Genomic DNA, 20,392 nt, shown 5'->3' with positions numbered 1-20,392 from the left:
GCCAGTGAAGAGTAGAGGCCTCGACAGTCCCCAGCCTCCCCAACATCTTCTACTTTTCAAGCGCGAGTCTGCGGCCTGGACAAGCCCGACAGCCACTCACGTGTAGGACTCAGGCCCCGCCCTTGGAGCCCCTCGCCGCGCACTTCTCCCGGGTCCTCACGCTCCAGTCTGGTCGAATCCGCCCCAAGCCGGTGTCAGGCCGCCCGGAATCCCCGACCCCTCACGCCCGAACTCCCGCCAACTCACCACCCGCCAGCCAACTTCGGCCGGAAGTGGCAAATGCCGCAGAGACCCCAGGAAAATGTAGTCCAGGGCAGGAAACATGCAGCCCCTCTGCCGAGCGTCGCCTCGCGTTCCTAGGCTTCAGCGAAGGCCAGTACCGACAGCCCGGCCTCGCCTGAGCATCCTGAGGACCGGGGCGAGCGACAGGTCCAAGCAGCGAGAGCAGGCTGCTGAGGAGTAAAAAAAAGTGGACCGTGGAGGCTCCTGGGAAACGTAGCCCACCGTGGAGGAAAGGGGGGGCGGGTCGGCCACCTGTACATCCCGAGCCCTCAAAGTTGACCCGTGTGCAACAGCCCTCGCTCCAAACCGGGAAGTGCTCAGAGGCCTCTAGGAACGGCAGTTAAAAGCCGAAAAGCAGACAGTCCAGAGTCTTCTCCACAAGGAGCCACCGCGCTCTGAGAGCGGGATCAGGAGCAGACGACTCCCGGCTACACCAAGAACTAATTGGCCTCCTGGACCCGGGCTGTTCAGCCCGTCCCACGATCCTTCCTGGTCGAGTTTGCGTGTTCAGGTTTCGGCTGAGAATTCGTTCCCAGTTCCCGGCGCCCCCCCAAAGCGCAGCACTCCCTTAGTCGGTAACCCTCCTGTGCAGCAGCCAAGTGTCCCTGCAGACACATTTGGTAAGGATACTACGTAGACAATGCTGTGTCCTCTTGCTCTATCACATCAGGGGCAACATGAGGTCGTGTCGTTTCACTGTTAGTGATGCTAAATTTGATCATTTGGTGAAGGTGGTAATGGCCAGAGATTTCCATTGTAAAGTTATATTTTTTTCCTTTCTGGCAGAAGCAGGCTCCCCTATGGGGCGCCCGGTGCAGGACTGGATCCTAGGACCCCAGGATCATGCCCTGAGCCGAAGGCAGATGCTCAACTACTGAGCCACCCAGGTGCCTGGGAATGACACTTTATAAGGGACTCAAGGTTGGTCTTTACTGTTTAGCAAAAATGAAGGGGAAGGACTGTGCTAGCTGATTATGTCCCTTTTATTAAGAAAGCAAATGTTTTTAAATACCCTTAGCCCTAAATATTTCTGCTTGTATCTAATAGCCAGATTCATGATACATGGCTGCCCTGAATTACAAGTAGGCTGGGAAATAAAATATTGAATTCTTCCAACATTTATGGTGGAAATCAGCAGAGAAAAGATAGACTGAGGCTGTCTATTGTGCCTAATGCAAGCTTCCACCACCAGATAATTTACTTCCTATAGAAAAGATACGAACTTGAATCCCAGAGTGAAGATTCAGGTAAAGAGACAATGTGTCTGGCTTAAAACATGGACAAAAATCACAGAACTAAAGATACCTGCAAATCAGATTCTCTGGAGGGAAAGAGGACAATGCTTTAGGACAGCAATCACTCTTGAGAGGAACCCCAGGTGAACCCGTGAGGGAGGTGAGACTCTTGGAAGTGGCAGAGGCTGGTGATACTTTAAGTGGAACATTTCTTACTAAGGTAGAAGAAAGAGTACAGACACTCTGGGGCTTGTGGACAGATTTAAGAGTGAAAGATGGATGGGGGTTGGGTGGCACAGGAGAGAGAAGTTCCTACTCTACAACTTAAACAGCTCATTTGACATAGAAACTCTGAAAAATATTATGTACTATGTTCAAAGTGTGCATATAGACACCATAGGGAGAATTGCTATTTCCTTCATATTTCATTTGCTTATGATTATGGACTTACAAAAAATTATGAGTGTAATAGTAATTCTGCATATCATAAAATCTGCATATTCTGCATATTCATTCTTATGCACATGTTACTGAACAATGTGAACAGTTATTCATATTTTCTTCTTCCCTATGTTATGTTTGTTCTGGTTATATTTATGAAAATCTAATTTTATGTCTGTTAAAGCTAAAGCTAAAAAAAATTAGAGCTTGTGTTTTGTAGGTCTTTTTTCTTTTTCAAGCTTTATTTATTTATTTGTTTGTTTGTTTGTTTATTTATAAAGATTTTATTATTTGAGAGAGAGTATGAGCAGGGGGGAAAAGGAGAAGCAGGCTCCCCGCTGAGTAGAGAGCCTGATGTGGGGGCTCAATCCCAGGATCCTGGGATCAGACCTGAGCTAAAAGCAGATGCTTAACTGACTGGGTCTCCCAGGCACTCCTCAAGCAATTTATATTTATTATATTTTCCAAAATTCTTGGTTCACAATAGATTGCAGATTTTAAAAAAGGAAAGAAAAAAACCTTGTATTTCACTATAATTTGAGAAGCACTACTTTAAAAAACAGATGTAATGGGATATTTACTTGGTCGTTGAATAAATCACTAAGTGGCTTTTTGTATTATAATTAATGTGACCAAAGACTCCCAAGAAAATAAGATCACAGGGGCACCTGGGTGGCTCAATGGTTAGGCATCTGCCTTTGGCTCAGGTCATTGTCCTGAGGTCCTGGGACTGAGTCCCACATCAGGCTCCCCTGAAGGAGCCTGCTTCTCCCTCTGCCTGTGTGTCTCTGCCTCTCTCTGTGTCTCTCATGAATAAATAAATAAAATCTTAAAAAAAAAAAAAAAGAAAAGATCACATTTACATCCTTAATGAAAATTTCAAGGCTGGCTATAATCTCCCTCCTGTAGTACCTGTTTGTTCCACCTTGGCGAGTATACTAAATAAAGATTAGACCCGTGTTTAAGAAAGTGCAAAAGATAAATTCTTTTATTCAGAGGTGCTCCTCCTCCACCTCTAACATGAGGGCATTAGTCACCCTGTGGAATATGCCTTACTGCCTTCTGCTGCAAACTCATTCACCATTTGTGTCCACCTTCACTTTATCGTTTTGATTTAAAGATCAGATTAGTTTCGGTGCCTCACATTTTAGATAACATTTATGGCTTATTCTCTACCTTCAGTATTTGCCCCTTCGAGCAACTCCCAGACATAGCAGAAATCACACTTGTACATTAGATACCAGATCTTAGAAAGTTATTGTCCACTATGCAGCAAGAAAGTAAAATCTCACAAAGGTTGAAGCTAATATAACAAATTTGTGTGTGACTTCGACCTCTCTAAAACATGCAGAGGTATTATCAATGGTAAGAAACAACTTTGGAATGGGGCACTGGTCATAGCGTAGCTCTCTACCAAGCTCATTTAACAGAGGCTATATTGGGCTATATTGGGAGTATTACATAAAATGGCTGCTCATGTTGCTTTCAGTTGTTAAATTTAGTTAGAGGAGAAGCAGCACCTGGTTCTCTGGGAATACTAAAACAGTCATTAACTATGCTCCAGAAGCAGCTGCTGAAGCTTTGTGTTAGCTTTTCTACTGGCACTCTGTCCAAAGCAGCTGCCAGTGCAGCTTGATGTTCATCTGTATTTGTTGGTATACAAAGTTATCAGTATATTTAATTAATTAGTGGCTAATTTTCCATGGCTTGCCAAAGCTAAGAAAAATGAATCTACTCACTGAATTAACAGTATCAAAAATTAAGAACTTTCATAAACACATGCATTTGGTAGAATACATCCAACCCACTTGTAGGTATTTATCTAAGAAAAATGAAAACATAGATCTATACAAAGACTTGTATCCAAATGTTCACAGTAGCTTTACTTGTAATATTCCCAAACCTGAAATAAGCTAATTGTTCATCAACAACTGACTGGATAAACAAATTATGGTTTGCTTACTCAGCAATAAAAATAAACTACTGCTACCACAACAAAATGGATGAGTCTCACAGTATCTAAACAAATGAAGCTTGATACCAAAAACACTGTCTGATTCCACTTATATAAAGTTCTAAAACAAGCAAAACTAATCTATGGAAATGGAAGTCAGAAAAATGATTATCTCAGATAGGAATGGTTAGTGTTTGGAAGGAAGCCAAGGGAACTTTCTGAGAGAATGGAAATACTCTATTTCTTGATCTGGGTGGTAAATACACAATTATATACATACGATGCATAGTTAAGATTTTTATATTTTGCCTATGTAAGTTACACTTCAATTTTTAAAAAGAGAAAAAAAAGAAAAAAACCCTTCAGTCATTAAGGGTGGGGAAATTTTAGACACATGGGTCAGGGTTGAGAAAAGGATAAAAATAATGATGTACAGTGTGCATACAGCCTGACACCTGTGTACTAATCAAGGGTCTCCAAATATTTCGGACCTGTGTATAGGCTTTAAGATATGAGAACTACAGTATGAAAATTACCATTTATCATCCAATGTCTCTAAAATTCAATTCGGTAGGTTTAATACTCAACACAGTTTTATGTAGATATATAAAAATAATTTTGATGTAGCCTATATTTTTTTACCGCATTTAATTTCAAGTGTGCTAAAGACTTCACAAGTCCTGAAAGTTTATTTTAATCTTAAAATAGCACCGATCCTTTATTTCCTTTCTCCCTTCATTTTCACACTTCTGAACTGGAAATAATCTTCTTCCACAAGGATCTTGGCCTCTGTCCTCCACATTTTAGCATGATGCAGCACACTCAATCCCCATTCACTTCCTGGTGAAAGGACTTTTCACTAGGCCTGGTAGGGATCAATAGGACATAGGATTCTCTCTTATTAGAGATCTTGCCCATTTCCCCTGCTGTACAGAAATCAAACTAATCAAACTTCCTCACAAACAAAACTAACCAAAATATACATTGCCTTTCAGCACACTTTGAGGCCCACTACATTAAATTCAAAGAGAGAAGCTAATGTAATATGATTAAATAAAGCATGTACCCATCCTTCTTTTCAGTAAAACCTTACAAACTCTTACTAGTAATTCTTGGGACACAGTCCATATACAAACGGAGACTTCCAACTCACTCTTTGAAAATCATAGGACAACTAAATGTACACTTTTGCATCAGAATTTCATCTGAAAATTCTGATTTACAGATATTATATCTTAAACCCAGGCTTAGGAAGTAGGTCATTCAATTTTAGGACACCATTTGGACTCGAGTTTTAGGACATCGTTTGGACTTGAGTTTTAGGACATCGTTTGGAGTTGAGAATTATCAGGAATGCAATTCATTTGAAAATAAATGTAGATATCACATCCATGCCTCTTAACTTTATCTACGGTTAAACTTTATCTGGGTTTTATTTGATATTTTTACCTCAGCTGCACATAGGCTTTTTTTTTTCCTTTTTAAAGATTATTTTATTTTTTATTTTTTTAAAGGTTTTATTTATTTATTCATGAGAGACACAGAGAGAGAGGCAGAGACACAGGCAGAGGGAGAAGCAGGCCCCATGCAGGGAGCCCAATGTGGACTCGATCCCAGGACTCCAGGACCACGCCCTGGGCCGAAGGCAGGCACCAAACTGCTGAGCCATCCAGGGATCCCCTTTTTAAAGATTTTAAATAATCTCTACACCCAATGTAGGGCTCGAATATACAACCCTGGGATCAAGGTCACTCCACTGACTGTGCCAGCCAGGTGCCCCTCAGGTGCACATAGTTATATAAACAACAACCATGCTCGTCAAGTCCAGTCAGGGTGTATATTGGGTTATTTAGTTGGTTAGTGTGGTTGATTTTGATATTATCAGGATTGTACTTTCTGTCCATTGATATCAGGCATGGAAATGTGTAAAAGTTACATATGCCAGTTCAGAGCTGTTGAATGGTTTCACCATCTCTTTTCCCTCTGCCACGAGACTGCCATGTTCTATGAAGTGCTGCTTCTACAACCTAGGTCCTAGAATAAAGATGATATGGAACAGAACAGCTGCCAACTTACAATGGATGTGATTATGAGAAATATTGCCTTGTTGTAAGTCACTAAGATTTTGGACTCATTTGTCACAATATAATTTATCCTAAACTGATCAATAATTTACTTTAAATAATGTTATAAGCACCCATGAGTCCACTACCCAATATAATATCTATAACCTTGATAATAACCTATATGTAATTATATATAACCCCTTCCTGGCCCCTACTTCTCCCAACGGATCAAGTATCACCCTGAATCCTATGTTTGTTAATCCTTTGCTTTGCTTTTATGTAGTTTCACTGCATTCATATGTATTGCTAAAAAGTATATTTTCATCTATTTTTCACTTTATAAGTAGGTTAATTATACGTAATCTTTGGAATTTACTGTTTCTTCTAATATTATAAGATTTTCTTTTTTTTATTATAAGATTTTCTATACTGTTGTGTGACACTGCAGTTCATTTTGACTGCTATATGGTAAGTATCCTATTGTGAGAATAAAGCACTTTCTCCAGTTGATGGACATCTGGGTTATTTTTGTTTTGGCTATTGAGAACAGTGCAGCAATGTACATTCTTGTACATGTCTCCTCATGTAAGAACTTGGGTGTATTCCTAGGAATGGAGTTCCTGGGCATGTAGATGTTCAACCATAGAAGATAAAATTAAACTGCCAAACTATTTTCCAAGATGGCTTACTAATTTAAGTTCCTACTAGCAATGAATAACAGAACTTGGGAAAACACATCCTCTCCAACTTTTGGTATTTGTGCTGAACAGCCCCTACAGATCAATTTTCTACCCTTCTTCACCCTACTCTGTGCCCTGAGGTGGAACCTGTATGGACTGCATCAATGTCAGCTTTGTATATAGCAAATATACATAATCCTAATTTGTAACTTTTTCCCCCTGGTTTCTAGTTGCATTCATCCAATGGGAGGCCTACTAGATCAGAGAGAGTGAGTGAAGTATTTATACCCCTACTCCCATTTTGTCCCTGTGGAAGGGTGGTGTTGGCTCTGTCCCTCAACTAAGGGTCTCAGTTCCTAAGCATCCCTTCCACAGTATTGTTTTGGAGTTCTGGTAGTCTCATCCACTGACTCCTCTCACACTTAGGGTAATAATGGATCTCTGCCTCAGGATATTGTGGTTTCTCTATACTCTAGACACATTTTTATAACCAGTTCTTGTAATAACCTCTACTTAACTTACTCAATTTGAAGGGCCATTTCTTGTGAGGGCTTGAGTGATACCTTATTGTTAAACTCTAACTTTTCCTAGTTACAAGGATGTAAAATGATATTTTGCTGTGGTTTTAAATTCACATTTCCTCTACCTCTAATTACACTGAACATTTCTCTATATTTATTCATCTCATACATTTTTTAAAAATGTGTGCTTATGTTTCCTGTCAATAGTCCTATTGGGTTGTTTTGCTTTTCTTACTGATTTTAAAAATGTTTAAAATATATATATTCTTTATATCAATTCTTTATTAGTTATGGTTATGGCAAATGTCTCTTCCTAATTTATAACTTTTTGTTGTTGTTGTTTAAAATTTCAATTGAGGGGTACCTGGTTGGCTCACTTGGTTAAGCATCCAACTCTTGATCTCAGCTCAGGTCTTAATCTCAGAGTTGTAAATTTAAGCCCAATGCTAGGCCTACTTAAAAAAAAAAATTCATTTGATGGGTGACCACTTAAGATGGCCAAATATATCAATTCTTTCATTTTTAGTCAATAATTGGTGTGCTTTATTTAAAAAATATTGGGTAGCCCTGGTGGCTCAGCAGTTTAGTGCCACCTTCAGTCCAGGGCGTGATCCTGGAGACCCGGGATCGAGTCCCACTTTGGGCCCCCTGCATGGCGCCTGCTTCTCCCTCTGCCTCTCTCTCTCTCCCTGTGTTTCTCATGAATACATAAATAAAATCTTTAAAAAAAAATTTCCTTACCCAAAGTCTAGAAGATATTCAACTAGATTTTTTTTTACCAGTGTTTTAAGTTTTATTTTTAACATAAAACTCTTCATCTATATGGTTTTATTTTTGTGTATTTTTGAAGGTCATATTTCATCTTTTCGCCAAATAAAATACCAAATTCTCCTGCTCCACTGATTCAACTGTTCCTACTTTCCTCACTGGCCCGATATGCTTTCTCCATCTGTATTGGAATGAATGGTGGCCTAGATATATCACAGACTTTTTTTTTTTTTTTTTTTTTAGATTTTATTTATTTAGAGAAAGAGCACGTGCGAGCAGGGACAGGGGCAGAAGGAGAGGGAGAGAGAGAATCTCAAGCAGGCTCTGCACCAAGTGGGGAACCCTATGGGGGGCCAATCCCATGACCCTGAGATCTTGACTGAAGCCAAAATCAAGCATCGGAAGCCCAACTGACTGAGCCACCCAGGTACCCCCCACATTCACTGATTTTAAGATTAAGATGTTAATTTTTATTCAAATTGTTCTATAAATTCAATGTAGTCCCAATAAAAATTTCAGCACAATTTTTGTGGAAACTGGCAGGCTAATTCCAAAATATGTACAGAAATGCAAAGGATCTATGTAACTAAGGAAATGTGAAGAAGCTGAAAGATTTATATTCCCAGATATCAAGACTGTGCTAAAGTCACAGTAAAGAAGACTGTGGTTTAGTGCAAAGATAAGTTAGGTAGATCAATGGAACAGAATTGTTCTATCAGTAGAAGAGAATAGTCCAGAAACAGACTAAGTATATTTAGATACCTAGTTTATGACAAAGAAGCCACTGAAATTCAATGGTTAAAGAATGGTCTTTTCAATGCACAGTGCTAAGTCAACTGGATATGCATGTGAGGAAAAAAAAGAACCTTGATCCTTAGTTCAAGTTATACATAGTAATTCAAACTCGACCTATATGTATAAGGTATATGTATATGTATAAGGTAAACATAAAATCTCTAGAAGAAGCCATAGGGAAAGACCTTAATGATACTGGCATAGGCAAAAGTTTTTATTAAATATTTTATTATTTATTTATTTATTTAATTTATTTGAGAGAGAGAGAGAGACAGAGAGAGCGCGTAAGAGAGCAAGCATGAGCAAAAGGAGGGGCAAAGGATGAGGGAGAGGCAGATTCCCTGTGGAACAGGAAGCCCACCACAGGGTTTGATCCAAGGACTCTGGGATTATGACCTGAGCCAAAGGCAGAGACTTAACTGACTGAGTCCCCCAGAAGCCCTGCTATAGGCAAAGATTTTTAAAATTGGACACAAAAAGCACTAACCATAAAAGAAAATATATTGATAAATTAGATGCCACTAAGATTTAAGAAATCCTATTCATCAAAAGATACCATTAAGAAAGTAAAAAAGTCAAGCTACTAGGAGAAGATAATGCATAGATCTGACAAAGGATATGCATCCAGAACATATATCCACAGATTAATACAGATGAGCCAATAAATATATGGGCAATAGACTATAATATGCACTTCACAAATGAAGATCTCTAAATGGCCAACAATATATAAAAAGGTATTCCACACTAATAGTTATCAGAAAAATGCAGTAAGTTATCAGTATATTCATAAGTATCTTTTTGCTATTGTTTTCATCAAAAACATTCAAACAGGGTCCATGCGTTGCATTTAATTGTTGTTCCTCAAGTATTTCTTAATCAAGAATAGTCCTCTTCATGCCATTGCCGTAACGAATCAAGTATGTCAGCTGTATTAAAGAAAATACATTTGGGACTTGCCTGATTGCTTCTTTTTGGCATTACTTATTTTTCTCTACATTTTATGTATAATATTAATTAAATGAAAAGTTTGATTAGATTTCTTAAATTATTGGCTCTGTCTTTATGTAACATCAATTAGCATATAGTATTTAATTGTCCTACTTTGAGGCTGAGCTTGACCAGTGGTGAAACTGATCTTTCCACTTTAAAGGTGCATTTTATGTAGGGTGACACTTTCGTATCCTAAAAACATCCTTTCCTCAATCATCCTTTATTTAGGTTTTAGCATACACTGATATTTACTGCTTGAATCAGTTATTTTATTGAGGTTGTAAAATATTGAATTTTCTAATTCTAGTGTTCTTACAATTATGAATTAGAATTATTCTGTATAGATCTTTCCCTTATACATTATTGTTTGATACCTCTATTAGGACTATTTGGCACTATGAAATAGAATTCATATGGAGAAAGTAGAAGATATTTTTTAATTATCATGTTTTCAATATAAGGAGTTGGTACCACTACCACTAGTGGCCAAACATGACTTTTGATTTCTTGCAGCATTATTTGATCGTAAGGATTTTTACAGATTGCTGTATTTCAATCCTCTGTAGTCATTTCTCTTTTCCTTGTTAAAATTATCTTCTCTTTGATCAGTGAAATTCCTTGCAAGTTAACTCCAATGTCTTTTTGAATGACCCCAACAGTCTTTGATAACTTTGTTTTCTGATACACTGAGAGGTCCTATGCTTTTTGTAACAGATGTCTGGTTTAGCTGCAATGTGATGAATGCAGTTTAAGATGTCATTTACTGATATTTGGTTGATACTTTTTTTTTATTGAAGTATAATTAACATACAGTGTTATGTTAGTTTCAAATGTACAATAAGATTCAACAATTCTATACATTACTTAGTACTCATCATAACTATACTCTTAATTCTTTTTATTTATTTCACCCTTTCTCCCACCCACCTTTCTTCTGGTAACCACCAGTTTGTTCTCTGTTCTCTGAAGAGTCTGTGTTTTGGTATGTTTGGTTTTTTCTTCCTTTGTCTGGTTTCTTAAATTACACGAGTGAAATTGATACTTTATGGTCAACTTCCATAAATGCTTCATGTTTCCTTGGAAAGAAGGTGTATTTTGAAGTGGTCAGCTGCATGTTCTAGATATTTCCCAGTAGGTCAAATTTGTTAATTATGCTGCTCAAATTATCTGTAAATCTAATAATCTTTGTCTGCTTCTTGATCAGTCAGTGAGACAGATTATAGTCTCCCATCACTATAGTCATTTTACCTCTATCTCCTCTCTTTACTCTCAGGATTTTACTTCATACCACTTAAACTACTCATCAAGTTCACCAATGACATTGCTAAATAACTCACTGGTCAGTTTCTCAGTCTTGTCTTTACTTGGCCAATTAACAAAATTCATTAAAATTAATTTTCTCTTTTTAAAAACATTTTCTTCACTTTGCTTTCAGAACATTACCCTCTGGGTTTTTGTCCTAATTCCCTGGCTCTACTTTCTTGTCTCCTATGCTTCCTCTTTACTTCTCTGACCTCTAAATGCTGGAGTTCCAAAAAGTTCCAAAAAGTCAGTCATTACATTTCTTCTCATCCAGTTCACTGGCTTTAAGTACAATGAATATTCTAACAACTCATGAAAGTGTTATCTATTCATACTTCTCCCATGGATTCTAGATCCATTTATCTACTGTCTAGTATATTCCTGTGCTTGGAAATCTAGGCAACTTTTTGGCATCTAGACTCCCCAAACAGCTCATCCTGCAGCTCTTCCAACTCAAGAGATGGACATTGCATCTTTCAAGTTGATCAGGCCAAAAATCTTGGCTATAGCTTTACTTCTTTTCTTTTTAATATTTATTTATTTATTTATTTATTTATTTATTTAGACAGAGAGAGAGAGAGAGAGAGGCAGAGACACAGGAGGAGGGAGAAGCAGGCTCCATTGCGGGAGCCCGACGCAGGACTCGATCCCGGGACTCCAGAATTGCGCCCTGGGCCAAAGGCAGGCGCTAAACCGCTGAGCCACCCAGGGATCCCTTCTTCTAATGAGCCCAACAGTCTTTGATAACTTTGTTTTCTGATACACTGAGAGGTCCTATGTTTTTTGTAACAAATGTCTGGTTTAGCTGCAATGTGATGAATGCAGTTTAAGATATGATTTACTAATATTGAACCTATCAGCCAAGTCTTTACAGCTCTACCTTGAAAGTATCTCAAGATATTTGCTACTTCTAGTATTGAGAAGTTGATGTATTATCAACCATTATCACCCAGATTCAAGTGAATATTACCTCAAGCCTTTTGATTGGTATCTGTGCTTCCACACTTCCTCCTCTAATCTCTATTATTAGGTCCTCTAAGACAATTCCTTTAAAATGTAAGTCAGATTGTGTCAATTCTTTGCTTAAAGCCTTCCAATGGTTATCCCTTTTTTTTTTTTAACAAAACCTAAATTCCTTCCTAAACTCATCTTCAAGGTACTTAATCTGGCCCTCAATCTCTTTCTAAACTTCATCACTTACTACTGTCTTCTTTCTTTATATTTTTTTTAATTTTTATTTATTTATGATAGTCACAGAGAGAGAGAGAGAGGCAGAGACATAGGCAGAGGGAGAAGCAGGCTCCATGCACCGAGAGCCTGACGTGGGATTCAATCCCGGGTCTCCAGGATCGCGCCCTGGGCCAAAGGCAGCCGCTAAACCGCAGCGCCACCCAGGGATCCCTTCTTTCTTTACTTTACTTTGACCATAGTGTCCTACTCCTTACCACTTCTTTTTTTTTTTTTTTTTTTTTTTTACAGATTCTTTTTTTTTAATTTTTATTTATTTATGATATTCACAGAGAGAGAAAGAGAGAGAGGCAGAGACACAGGCAGAGGGAAAAGCAGGCTCCATGCACCGGGAGCCCGACGTGGGATTCGATCCCGGGTCTCCAGGATCGCGCCCTGGGCCAAAGGCAGGCGCCAAACCGCTGCGCCACCCAGGGATCCCCTCCTTACCACTTCTTGAATGTGTCTGGCATGGTCTTATTGCAGGGTCTTTGTGGTTGTTATTGTTTTTAAGATTTTATTTACTTGAGAGAAAGAGAAAGAGAGCACAGAGGGGGAGGGAGAAGCAGAATCCTGGTGGAGCAGTGAGCCTGATGCAGGGCTGGATCCTAGGATTTCAGGATCACAACCTGAGCTGAAGGAAGACATTTAACTGACTGAGCCACCCAGGCACCCTAATCATTGCAGGGTCTTTGAAGTTTCTATTCTGTATAGTTAAGTGTTCTTTATCCAAATTCCTCCATGACTCATTCCCTTACTTCCTTTGCTCAAACGTCATCTTCTAGTTCCACTTTTAGTAGTGAAAGCTACCTTATTTCAGACTAATTAATAAAAGATAATAAACTCTTGACTACATATATTCTGCACACACACATACACATTGCACACGTGCATGCACAATGTGAAGGCATCAGGGAATACCTAAAAACAGACAAAAACTGAAGGGGAGTTGACCTTTGAAAAGAAGTATACCGTGAGACATTAGTATTTATACAGATTATCACATACTGGTACTTCCCAGCCTCTGTGGCATAGGGTAGCTAAATGTAAGTAAAAAGCCACAATCTTATTGGCTTGAGAAGTGGGAGGATGAGGTTGGAGGCTGCTAGTTTAAAAAAAGAGTTAAATCCCAGAAAGGAGGGAGCTACAGAGAGAAGATTCAACATTTACATAAAAATTTGGCCCAAATCTTTGATGCCTGAACCTTACAAATATATGTAAATTCCAAAGAATTAGAAATAAATAGCTAAAAGACAGAAGAGCAGATATTTCAGCTACTGCTGAAAATCAGGGAACAGAAATTGGATTTTAAATCCAGCCAAGTTAAAAAACTGTTTATAGGACAAAAGTAAACATTCTCCAGAAAATTATAACAAAATTGAGAATCTCTGAAACATATCATTCACAATGTTCAGTACACAATCAAAATTACTACATAACCAAAAATATAGGAAAGATGAGAAAGAGTCAAGAGAAAGTTATCAACAGAGAATGACTTAAGTAACTCAGATATTGGCATTACAAAATAGAGTATTTGTAAACTTGTATATGTGCATGTGTGTTAAAATATAAAAGAACATGAAGCTTAACATTTTGACAATTTTTATGTGTACAATTAAGTGGTCATAAATACATACATAATGCTATATAATCACCATTACTACTTTCTCATCTGCAACAGAACCAATTTACTCATTAAACAAACTCCATTTCTTCCTCCACACCCCAGTAATCTCAATCTATTCTACTTTCTCTATGAATTTGCCTATTTTAGTTACTTCATATAAGTGGAATCATACAATTTTTGTTCATAAAAGAACATAAAAGTCTGGGTTGATTCATTTAGCATATTGTTTCCAAGATTTATTTACATTTTGTATGAGTCAGAATTTCTTTCTTTTGTATGGCTGAATAATATTCCATTGTATGTATATCTCACATTTTGTTTATCCATTTATCCATTACTGGACAGTTGGACTGTTTCCATTTTTTGGCTATTCTGAATATGCTGCTATGAACACTGGTGTACAAGGATCAATTTGAGCCCCTGGTTTCGATTCTTCTGGATGTCTACTTAGGTACAGAAATGCAGAAACATATGGTAATTAGAAGTTTAACTTATTGAGGAACTGCCAAACTGTCTTCCTCAGCAGCTATACAATTTTACCTTCCAACCAACAATGCACAAGGTTTCCAATTTCTTTCTTTTTTTTTTTTTTTAGGTTTCCAATTTCTGCACATCCTCATCAAACACAGGTTTTGTTACGTAGATAACACATGAATTTTGAAAACTATTTTTGAAAATAAAAGTCTACAAAAATTAGATGTGTTGGCAAAATTGGACTTAGCATAAAACCTATTAAAGAATACGCTATGAAATGACAATACTCATTTAGATACTTAAGTTTTGGTAAATTGTTTTCATGAAAATCCATCCCTGCAATTTACAAATGTAATAAATCACTGTCAAGCTTTAAAGAAAGCTAATAAAAGTCAAAATTGATACAGTCAGGTTTGTATATCACAGCTGTAATTTGAGTTGTTTTGTGAAATCACCTTCAAACAAATATAGTTACCATTCAAACATTCATTGTTAAAGTTCCCTTTTGATCAATAGCCCCAACTCTAATCTCCTTTTAAAAAAGGCACTAATGGTTTTCTGTATATCAAGTAATATTGTAGAGATACTGGGATAAAACATTACCTTAAGTAAGGGTTGGTTCATATATTATTATAAGGAATGAGATCCTTTTAGAACTCTGTTATTACTGCTCAGGGTCTGAGACTACCACCACTTCCAACCAAAATGAGATAGGTCATATAAATCAAGGGTTGTGAAAGGAGTAAAATGATCTGTAGATTAAGAGCGAAGCTATGTTACAAAATTGCTTATGGCCATCTCAAGAAAATAAAACCCTATCTCATTTCAAAATGTTGTAATGATTAACAATGATATTAATGTCTATCCTGGTTGTATGGAAACTTACAGGTCAAGAAAACTGATCTCACATAGTCAATTTCTCAGGAAAATCTTATTCTCTACACAATGACTCTAAATATATTACCTACTAGTTAGCTATGAATCTAACACATCTATTGTCAAATAATAAGAGACATACTGAGAGAGTAGGGATCATTAGTAGACCATGATGCCCTAAAATGGCAAATACTTGATTTATCACACTGCCATCTGATTTTCAAATTTTTAATAATTACATATATACTTAAACCTAAGACATAATTGGTTAGATGAGTCACAATTTTAGAAATGTTAAAATGTGAAAAAAGCATCATAAGATTGATAAAGTATACTAATTTCATATTATATAGTAAATAGGACTATCACTTCTAATTATTAATTTTCTGGAAATATTTTGGATAAAATGGCTCAACATCTGATATGGCATATGGATCCATCATAATGATTTTTTTATGGGCACAGGTATCCCCTAGTCCACAAATTTTGAAAAATAACTACATAAACACCATTAAGACAAGACATCCATATTGCCACTGTGTATCATTAACTTTAAAATTTATTTTATATGCTATCAATCTTTTTTAAGGCATAAAAATTACAAATAAAGCTAAAAGCTCCCTCTGATCAACACCCTCAATCCTAATCTCTTGGCAGAGACAATACTAACAATAATTTGGTATGTAGTACCCTTCTAGTCCATCTTAAATATATACATATTTCAATAATAAAAACAATACTATTCTTTATGATTTAATTCCAACTTACATGAATGTCATTATACAATGTTTCATTTGGGGATCTTGATTTTTTTCCCTCTATACTGTTTTACACAACTACCCATGTTGCAAAGTACAGATCTAGTCTACTATTTTTAACTACTGTATACTATTCCATTATTTGACTATATCACGTTATTTATCCATTACCCCATCAATATTTAGCTTGTTTTCAATTCATATATATATTTCTTATGGGATTTGTGAGTTTCTTTAGAATGAATATACAGAAATTGAAAGGCAGGGTCCTTTTATTTTTTAAAAAATGCTTCCCTGCCTCAAGGTGAGACATCATTTTTATATTTCCTTCCAAGAACTTCACTTTGGTTTTTTACATTCCAGTGTTCAAATCCTTTGGAATTCTGTTTCTTTATACATTGTAAGATTGCATGTAGTTTTTTTCCCCCCAAAATGGAGAACCAAATCCTCCAATGAATTTTATTGGCTGTCATTTCCCTACTGATTCATGATATCATGTCTAAGATGCACCACATTCATGTATAATCATTTATTTATTTCTAGGCATTCTATCCTGTAAAATCTGTTTATTTAACTATCCATGCTCCAATACCACAGACTATTTAATGACCATTAACTTTTGTGTAATATATGGTAAAAGATGTATCCTCTCTGTTCTTTTTCAAAACTGTCTCAGAAATCCAGGGACTTCCATTTCACATGAATTTTAGAATCATTTTGTAAAGATCCTAGAAGATTCTTGTTAGATGTTTGGAACTATATTAGGTCTATAGATTAATTCAAAGAGAACTGACATTTTTATGATTGGGGCTTTCCATCTCCATATATGATTATCTCTCTTGATTTATTCAAGTCTTATGCCCTTCAATGAAGTTTTACAATTTTTCCATAAAGATTTTCATTTTTTTGTTTGGACCAATATGTTTCAAATGTAAAGCATGAGTTGAATTTAAGAAAAGGCCTTCCCTCATTTAGTATACTCGGCGTTTCTCACCTGTATGCCCTCTCTTATGTATTGAAAGGGATGCTCTTTGAGAGAATGCTTTCCCACATTCATTACATTCAAAAGGTTTCTCACCAGTATGACTTCTCATATGTATAATAAGTAATGAGCATTGAGAGAAGGCTTTTCCACATTTATTACATTCGTAAGGTTTCTCCCCTGTATGACTTCTTACATGAAGAGTAAGAGATGAGATTCGAGAGAAGGCTTTACCACATTCATTACATTTAAACGGTTTCTCTCCAGTATGAATTTTTTCATGTTCAAGGAGATTTTGTCTCTGACTGAAAGCTTTTCCACATTGATTACAATGATAGGGTTTTTCTCCAGTATGAATTTTCTCATGTTCAGTGAGATTTGATTTCTGACTAAAGGCTTTCCCACATACTGTACATGCATAAGGTTTCTCACCAGTATGAATTCTCTGGTGTCTAATGAGGTTTGACATCTGAATAAAAGCTTTCCCACATTCATTACATTCATATGGTTTCTCTCCAGTATGAATTTTCTGATGTGTAATAAGATTTTCTTTCCTGCTGAAGGCTTTTCCACACTCGTTACATTCATAGGGTTTCTCAGCTGTATGATTTCTCATATGTACAGTAAGGGATGAACTTTGAGAAAATGCTTTCCCACATTCACTACATACATAGGGTTTCTCACCTGTATGACTTCTCATATGTATAATAAACACTGAGCATTGAGAGAAGGCTTTTCCACATTTATTACATTTATAAGGTTTCTCCCCTGTGTGACTTCTCATGTGTAGAGTAACAGATGACATTCGAGAAAAGGCTCTACCACATTCATTACACGCATAAGGTTTCTCCCCAGTATGAATTTTCTCATGCTCAATAAGATTTTGCTTCTGGCTGAAGGATTTTCCACATTCTTTACATTCATAGGGTTTTTCTCCAGTATGAATTCTCTCATGTTCAATGAGATTTGATTTCTGACTGAAGGCTTTCCAACAATCTTTACATGCATAAGGTTTCTCCCCTGTATGAATTCTCTGGTGTCTAATAAGGTTTGACATCTGAATGAAAGCTTTTCCACATTCATTACACTTATATGGTTTTTCCCCAGTATGAATTTTTTGATGTGTAATAAGATTTTCTTTCCTGCTGAAGGCTTTTCCACATTCCTTACATTCATAGGGTTTTTCTCCAGCATGAATTCTCTCATGTCTGATGAGGTCAAATTTATGACTGAAGTCTTGTCCACACTGATTACACTTAAAGGGAGTTAGAACATGGGATGAGCAATGGTAAAATGGCTTCCCATACTTACTATATTCATAATTTTTCTCTCTTATACAGTCCTTCTCATAACTAAGTAAATCTAAATTATGTTCCAAACCCTTATCAAGTGAGTCACATTCATAGAAGTTTTGTCTTGAAGTAAGAATATCTGAGCTCAAAGGAAATATTTTTGTAACTCTTTTACATTCAATGACATTTTCCTTAATCAGAGTTTTCTTGGAGATAGATGTGACTTTCCTCACAAGAGTTTCCTGTTGCTTCTTGATCTGTTCATCAACTTCCCAAACTTCTAAAATGGAGGACCAAAAATGATTACTTTTGAATTTTTCTGCTACTACACTATTAATAACATTCAGAAATTTGCTACTATTTGATTTTGATCAATAGTACTTTTGAATTTTTCAGCTACTACACTATTAATAACATTCAGAAATTTGCTACTATTTGGATTTGATCTTTTATGTTGATTCTAGTCTCCTAATATGAAAGAAATCCAAACTGCAAATTACCCTAGTTTCTAAGTTGTAAGATGTTAACTACTATAGAAATGGAGAGAAAACTGACATTGATAGGCCTAAGTAGCTTTGATTGCTTTTAAAGTATGCTTATATAAGACAGAAATAAGTAACATGAACAGAATAAGTAAAATGAAAGGGTGACTATATAAATGACTGGATAGAGTCTCAAAATGACCAGAGGATAATATTAACACTTGTGGTTAAACACAGTGTCACAACTTAGGAAAGTGGATTGAATGTATGTATTTCTCCTCCTCCCTGAAATTCCATTAAAATGACAGTAAAAAAAAAAAAAAAAAAAAAAAAAAAAAAAAAAAAGTCAAACTCACAAGAACAAAGGAAACAGGAGTGTAAAGAGGGTGAAAAAGTTATTTCAACAAAAGAATGGAGATGAAAGGCATATAAGGAACTGTTAATGGCAGAGCTAAGAAGTTTAAGTAGTAAAAAGATGCGAATGTCAAGCAACAAAGTGATTTGGCTTCAAAACACTAGAAAAGCTAACAAATTAGAGGATTTTGGTACTCAAAAGGTAGAGATGTCTGAAAAGGATTAAAGTCTGAATAGGCAACAGTTACACTCCCCGAGGCAAGTATTATTATTAAGTACATCTTTCCAACTTCATACTATGTTTTTCCATCCTGCAAAGGGTGCATTCTATTTCCTAGACATGCTTGCATGCAGGGTTCTGAATGTGATTTAGATTGATCATACAATATTTTAATTCAGAAACAAAATTAGAAATAAAGTGGGCATTTTACCTAAATACTATAACAAAAGTGGTATGGTTCTAAAGCTTATGGCTATAAAGGCTTTTTCCTGGTTCAATCAGAAGCAATTTTTTTTCTTAAGATTTTATTTATTTGAGAAAGAGAGAGAGCGAGAGAGAGCATGCGGCAGGAAGGGGCAGAGGAAGAGAGAGTAGACTCCCTGCTGAGGAAGGAGCCCAACATGGGGCTCAATCCCAGGACCCCGAGATCATCATTTATTTGAGAAAGAGGGGGAGAGAGAGAGAAAGAGAGAGAGAGCAGAAGGGGCAGAGGGAGAAGCAGACTCCCCACTGAGCAGGGAGCCCAACATGGGGATCAATCTCAGGATGCTGAGATCATGACCTGAGCCAAAGGCAGTCACATAACTGATTTAGCCACCCAGGAACCCCCCCCCCCCTTTTTTTTAAAGTAAGCTCTACTCCCAACGTGGGGCTCAAACTCACAACCCTGAGATCAAAAGTTGCATGCTCCACCAAGTGAGCCAGCCAGGTGCCCCATCAGAAGCAAATTCTTGATCGTAGTGAGGAAAGGAACTCACTTAGCAGCTCATTTTTCTGATATGACTTTGAGACTCATTCCCAAAAGCTTATCCTATAGTTGGTCCTTCAGTCTTCCCAGAGGTTCTTTAGGACATCTAATACCTTCATATAAATTAGCTGCTAATAAGCTCTTTTCTCCGTAACTGAATCTTTGCCAATACCTATACTCCTCTCACACAACCCACATAGTAAGTGGCCATGTATTCACCACCTGAGCAGGAAAAGGAAGACTTACTCTCTAGAGAAAATGAACTATGAAGGCTCTAGACTTAGGAACAAGTGAAGTAGATGTAAAGGAAGCCTC

General features: G+C 36.9%; 1 protein-coding gene and 1 long non-coding RNA gene across 15 annotated transcripts in view; one reads left to right on the top strand and one right to left on the bottom strand.

Moving 5' to 3' along the window:
- The window catches only part of ZNF568 (zinc finger protein 568), an 80,911-nt gene that overhangs the window by 27,664 nt on the left and 32,855 nt on the right, over positions 1–20,392 (bottom strand). Inside the window, exon 1 of one of the 13 annotated variants that reach the window (XM_049109976.1) lies at positions 247–844. The exons of 11 other annotated variants lie outside the window; for them this stretch is intronic. Coding sequence is in view for 1 of the 2 variants with exons in the window: in XM_025421538.3 (XP_025277323.1) it covers positions 16,971–18,553 (1,583 nt within the window). In the remaining variant the exon portion in view is untranslated. Of the gene's footprint in view, positions 1–246; positions 845–10,494; positions 18,554–20,392 lie in introns of those variants that run through there. One more of the 13 variants, XM_025421538.3, reaches the window with a different exon arrangement.
- LOC118351835 (uncharacterized) lies at positions 768–14,608 on the top strand. 2 transcript variants are annotated; one of them, XR_004807980.2, is made up of 4 exons: positions 768–902; positions 1,069–1,203; positions 8,191–8,374; positions 14,237–14,342. It is a non-coding gene; the product is annotated as an uncharacterized LOC118351835 (long non-coding RNA). The 2 variants fall into 2 exon arrangements; XR_007410865.1 differs by lacking the exons at positions 8,191–8,374; positions 14,237–14,342 and adding an exon at positions 14,487–14,608.

Source organism: Canis lupus, chromosome 1 (assembly GCF_003254725.2).
Source record: "Canis lupus dingo isolate Sandy chromosome 1, ASM325472v2, whole genome shotgun sequence".
Taxonomy (NCBI): domain Eukaryota; kingdom Metazoa; phylum Chordata; class Mammalia; order Carnivora; family Canidae; genus Canis; species Canis lupus.
Note: the sequence above shows the minus strand (reverse complement) of the source record. Positions and strands in the feature narration are given on the sequence as shown.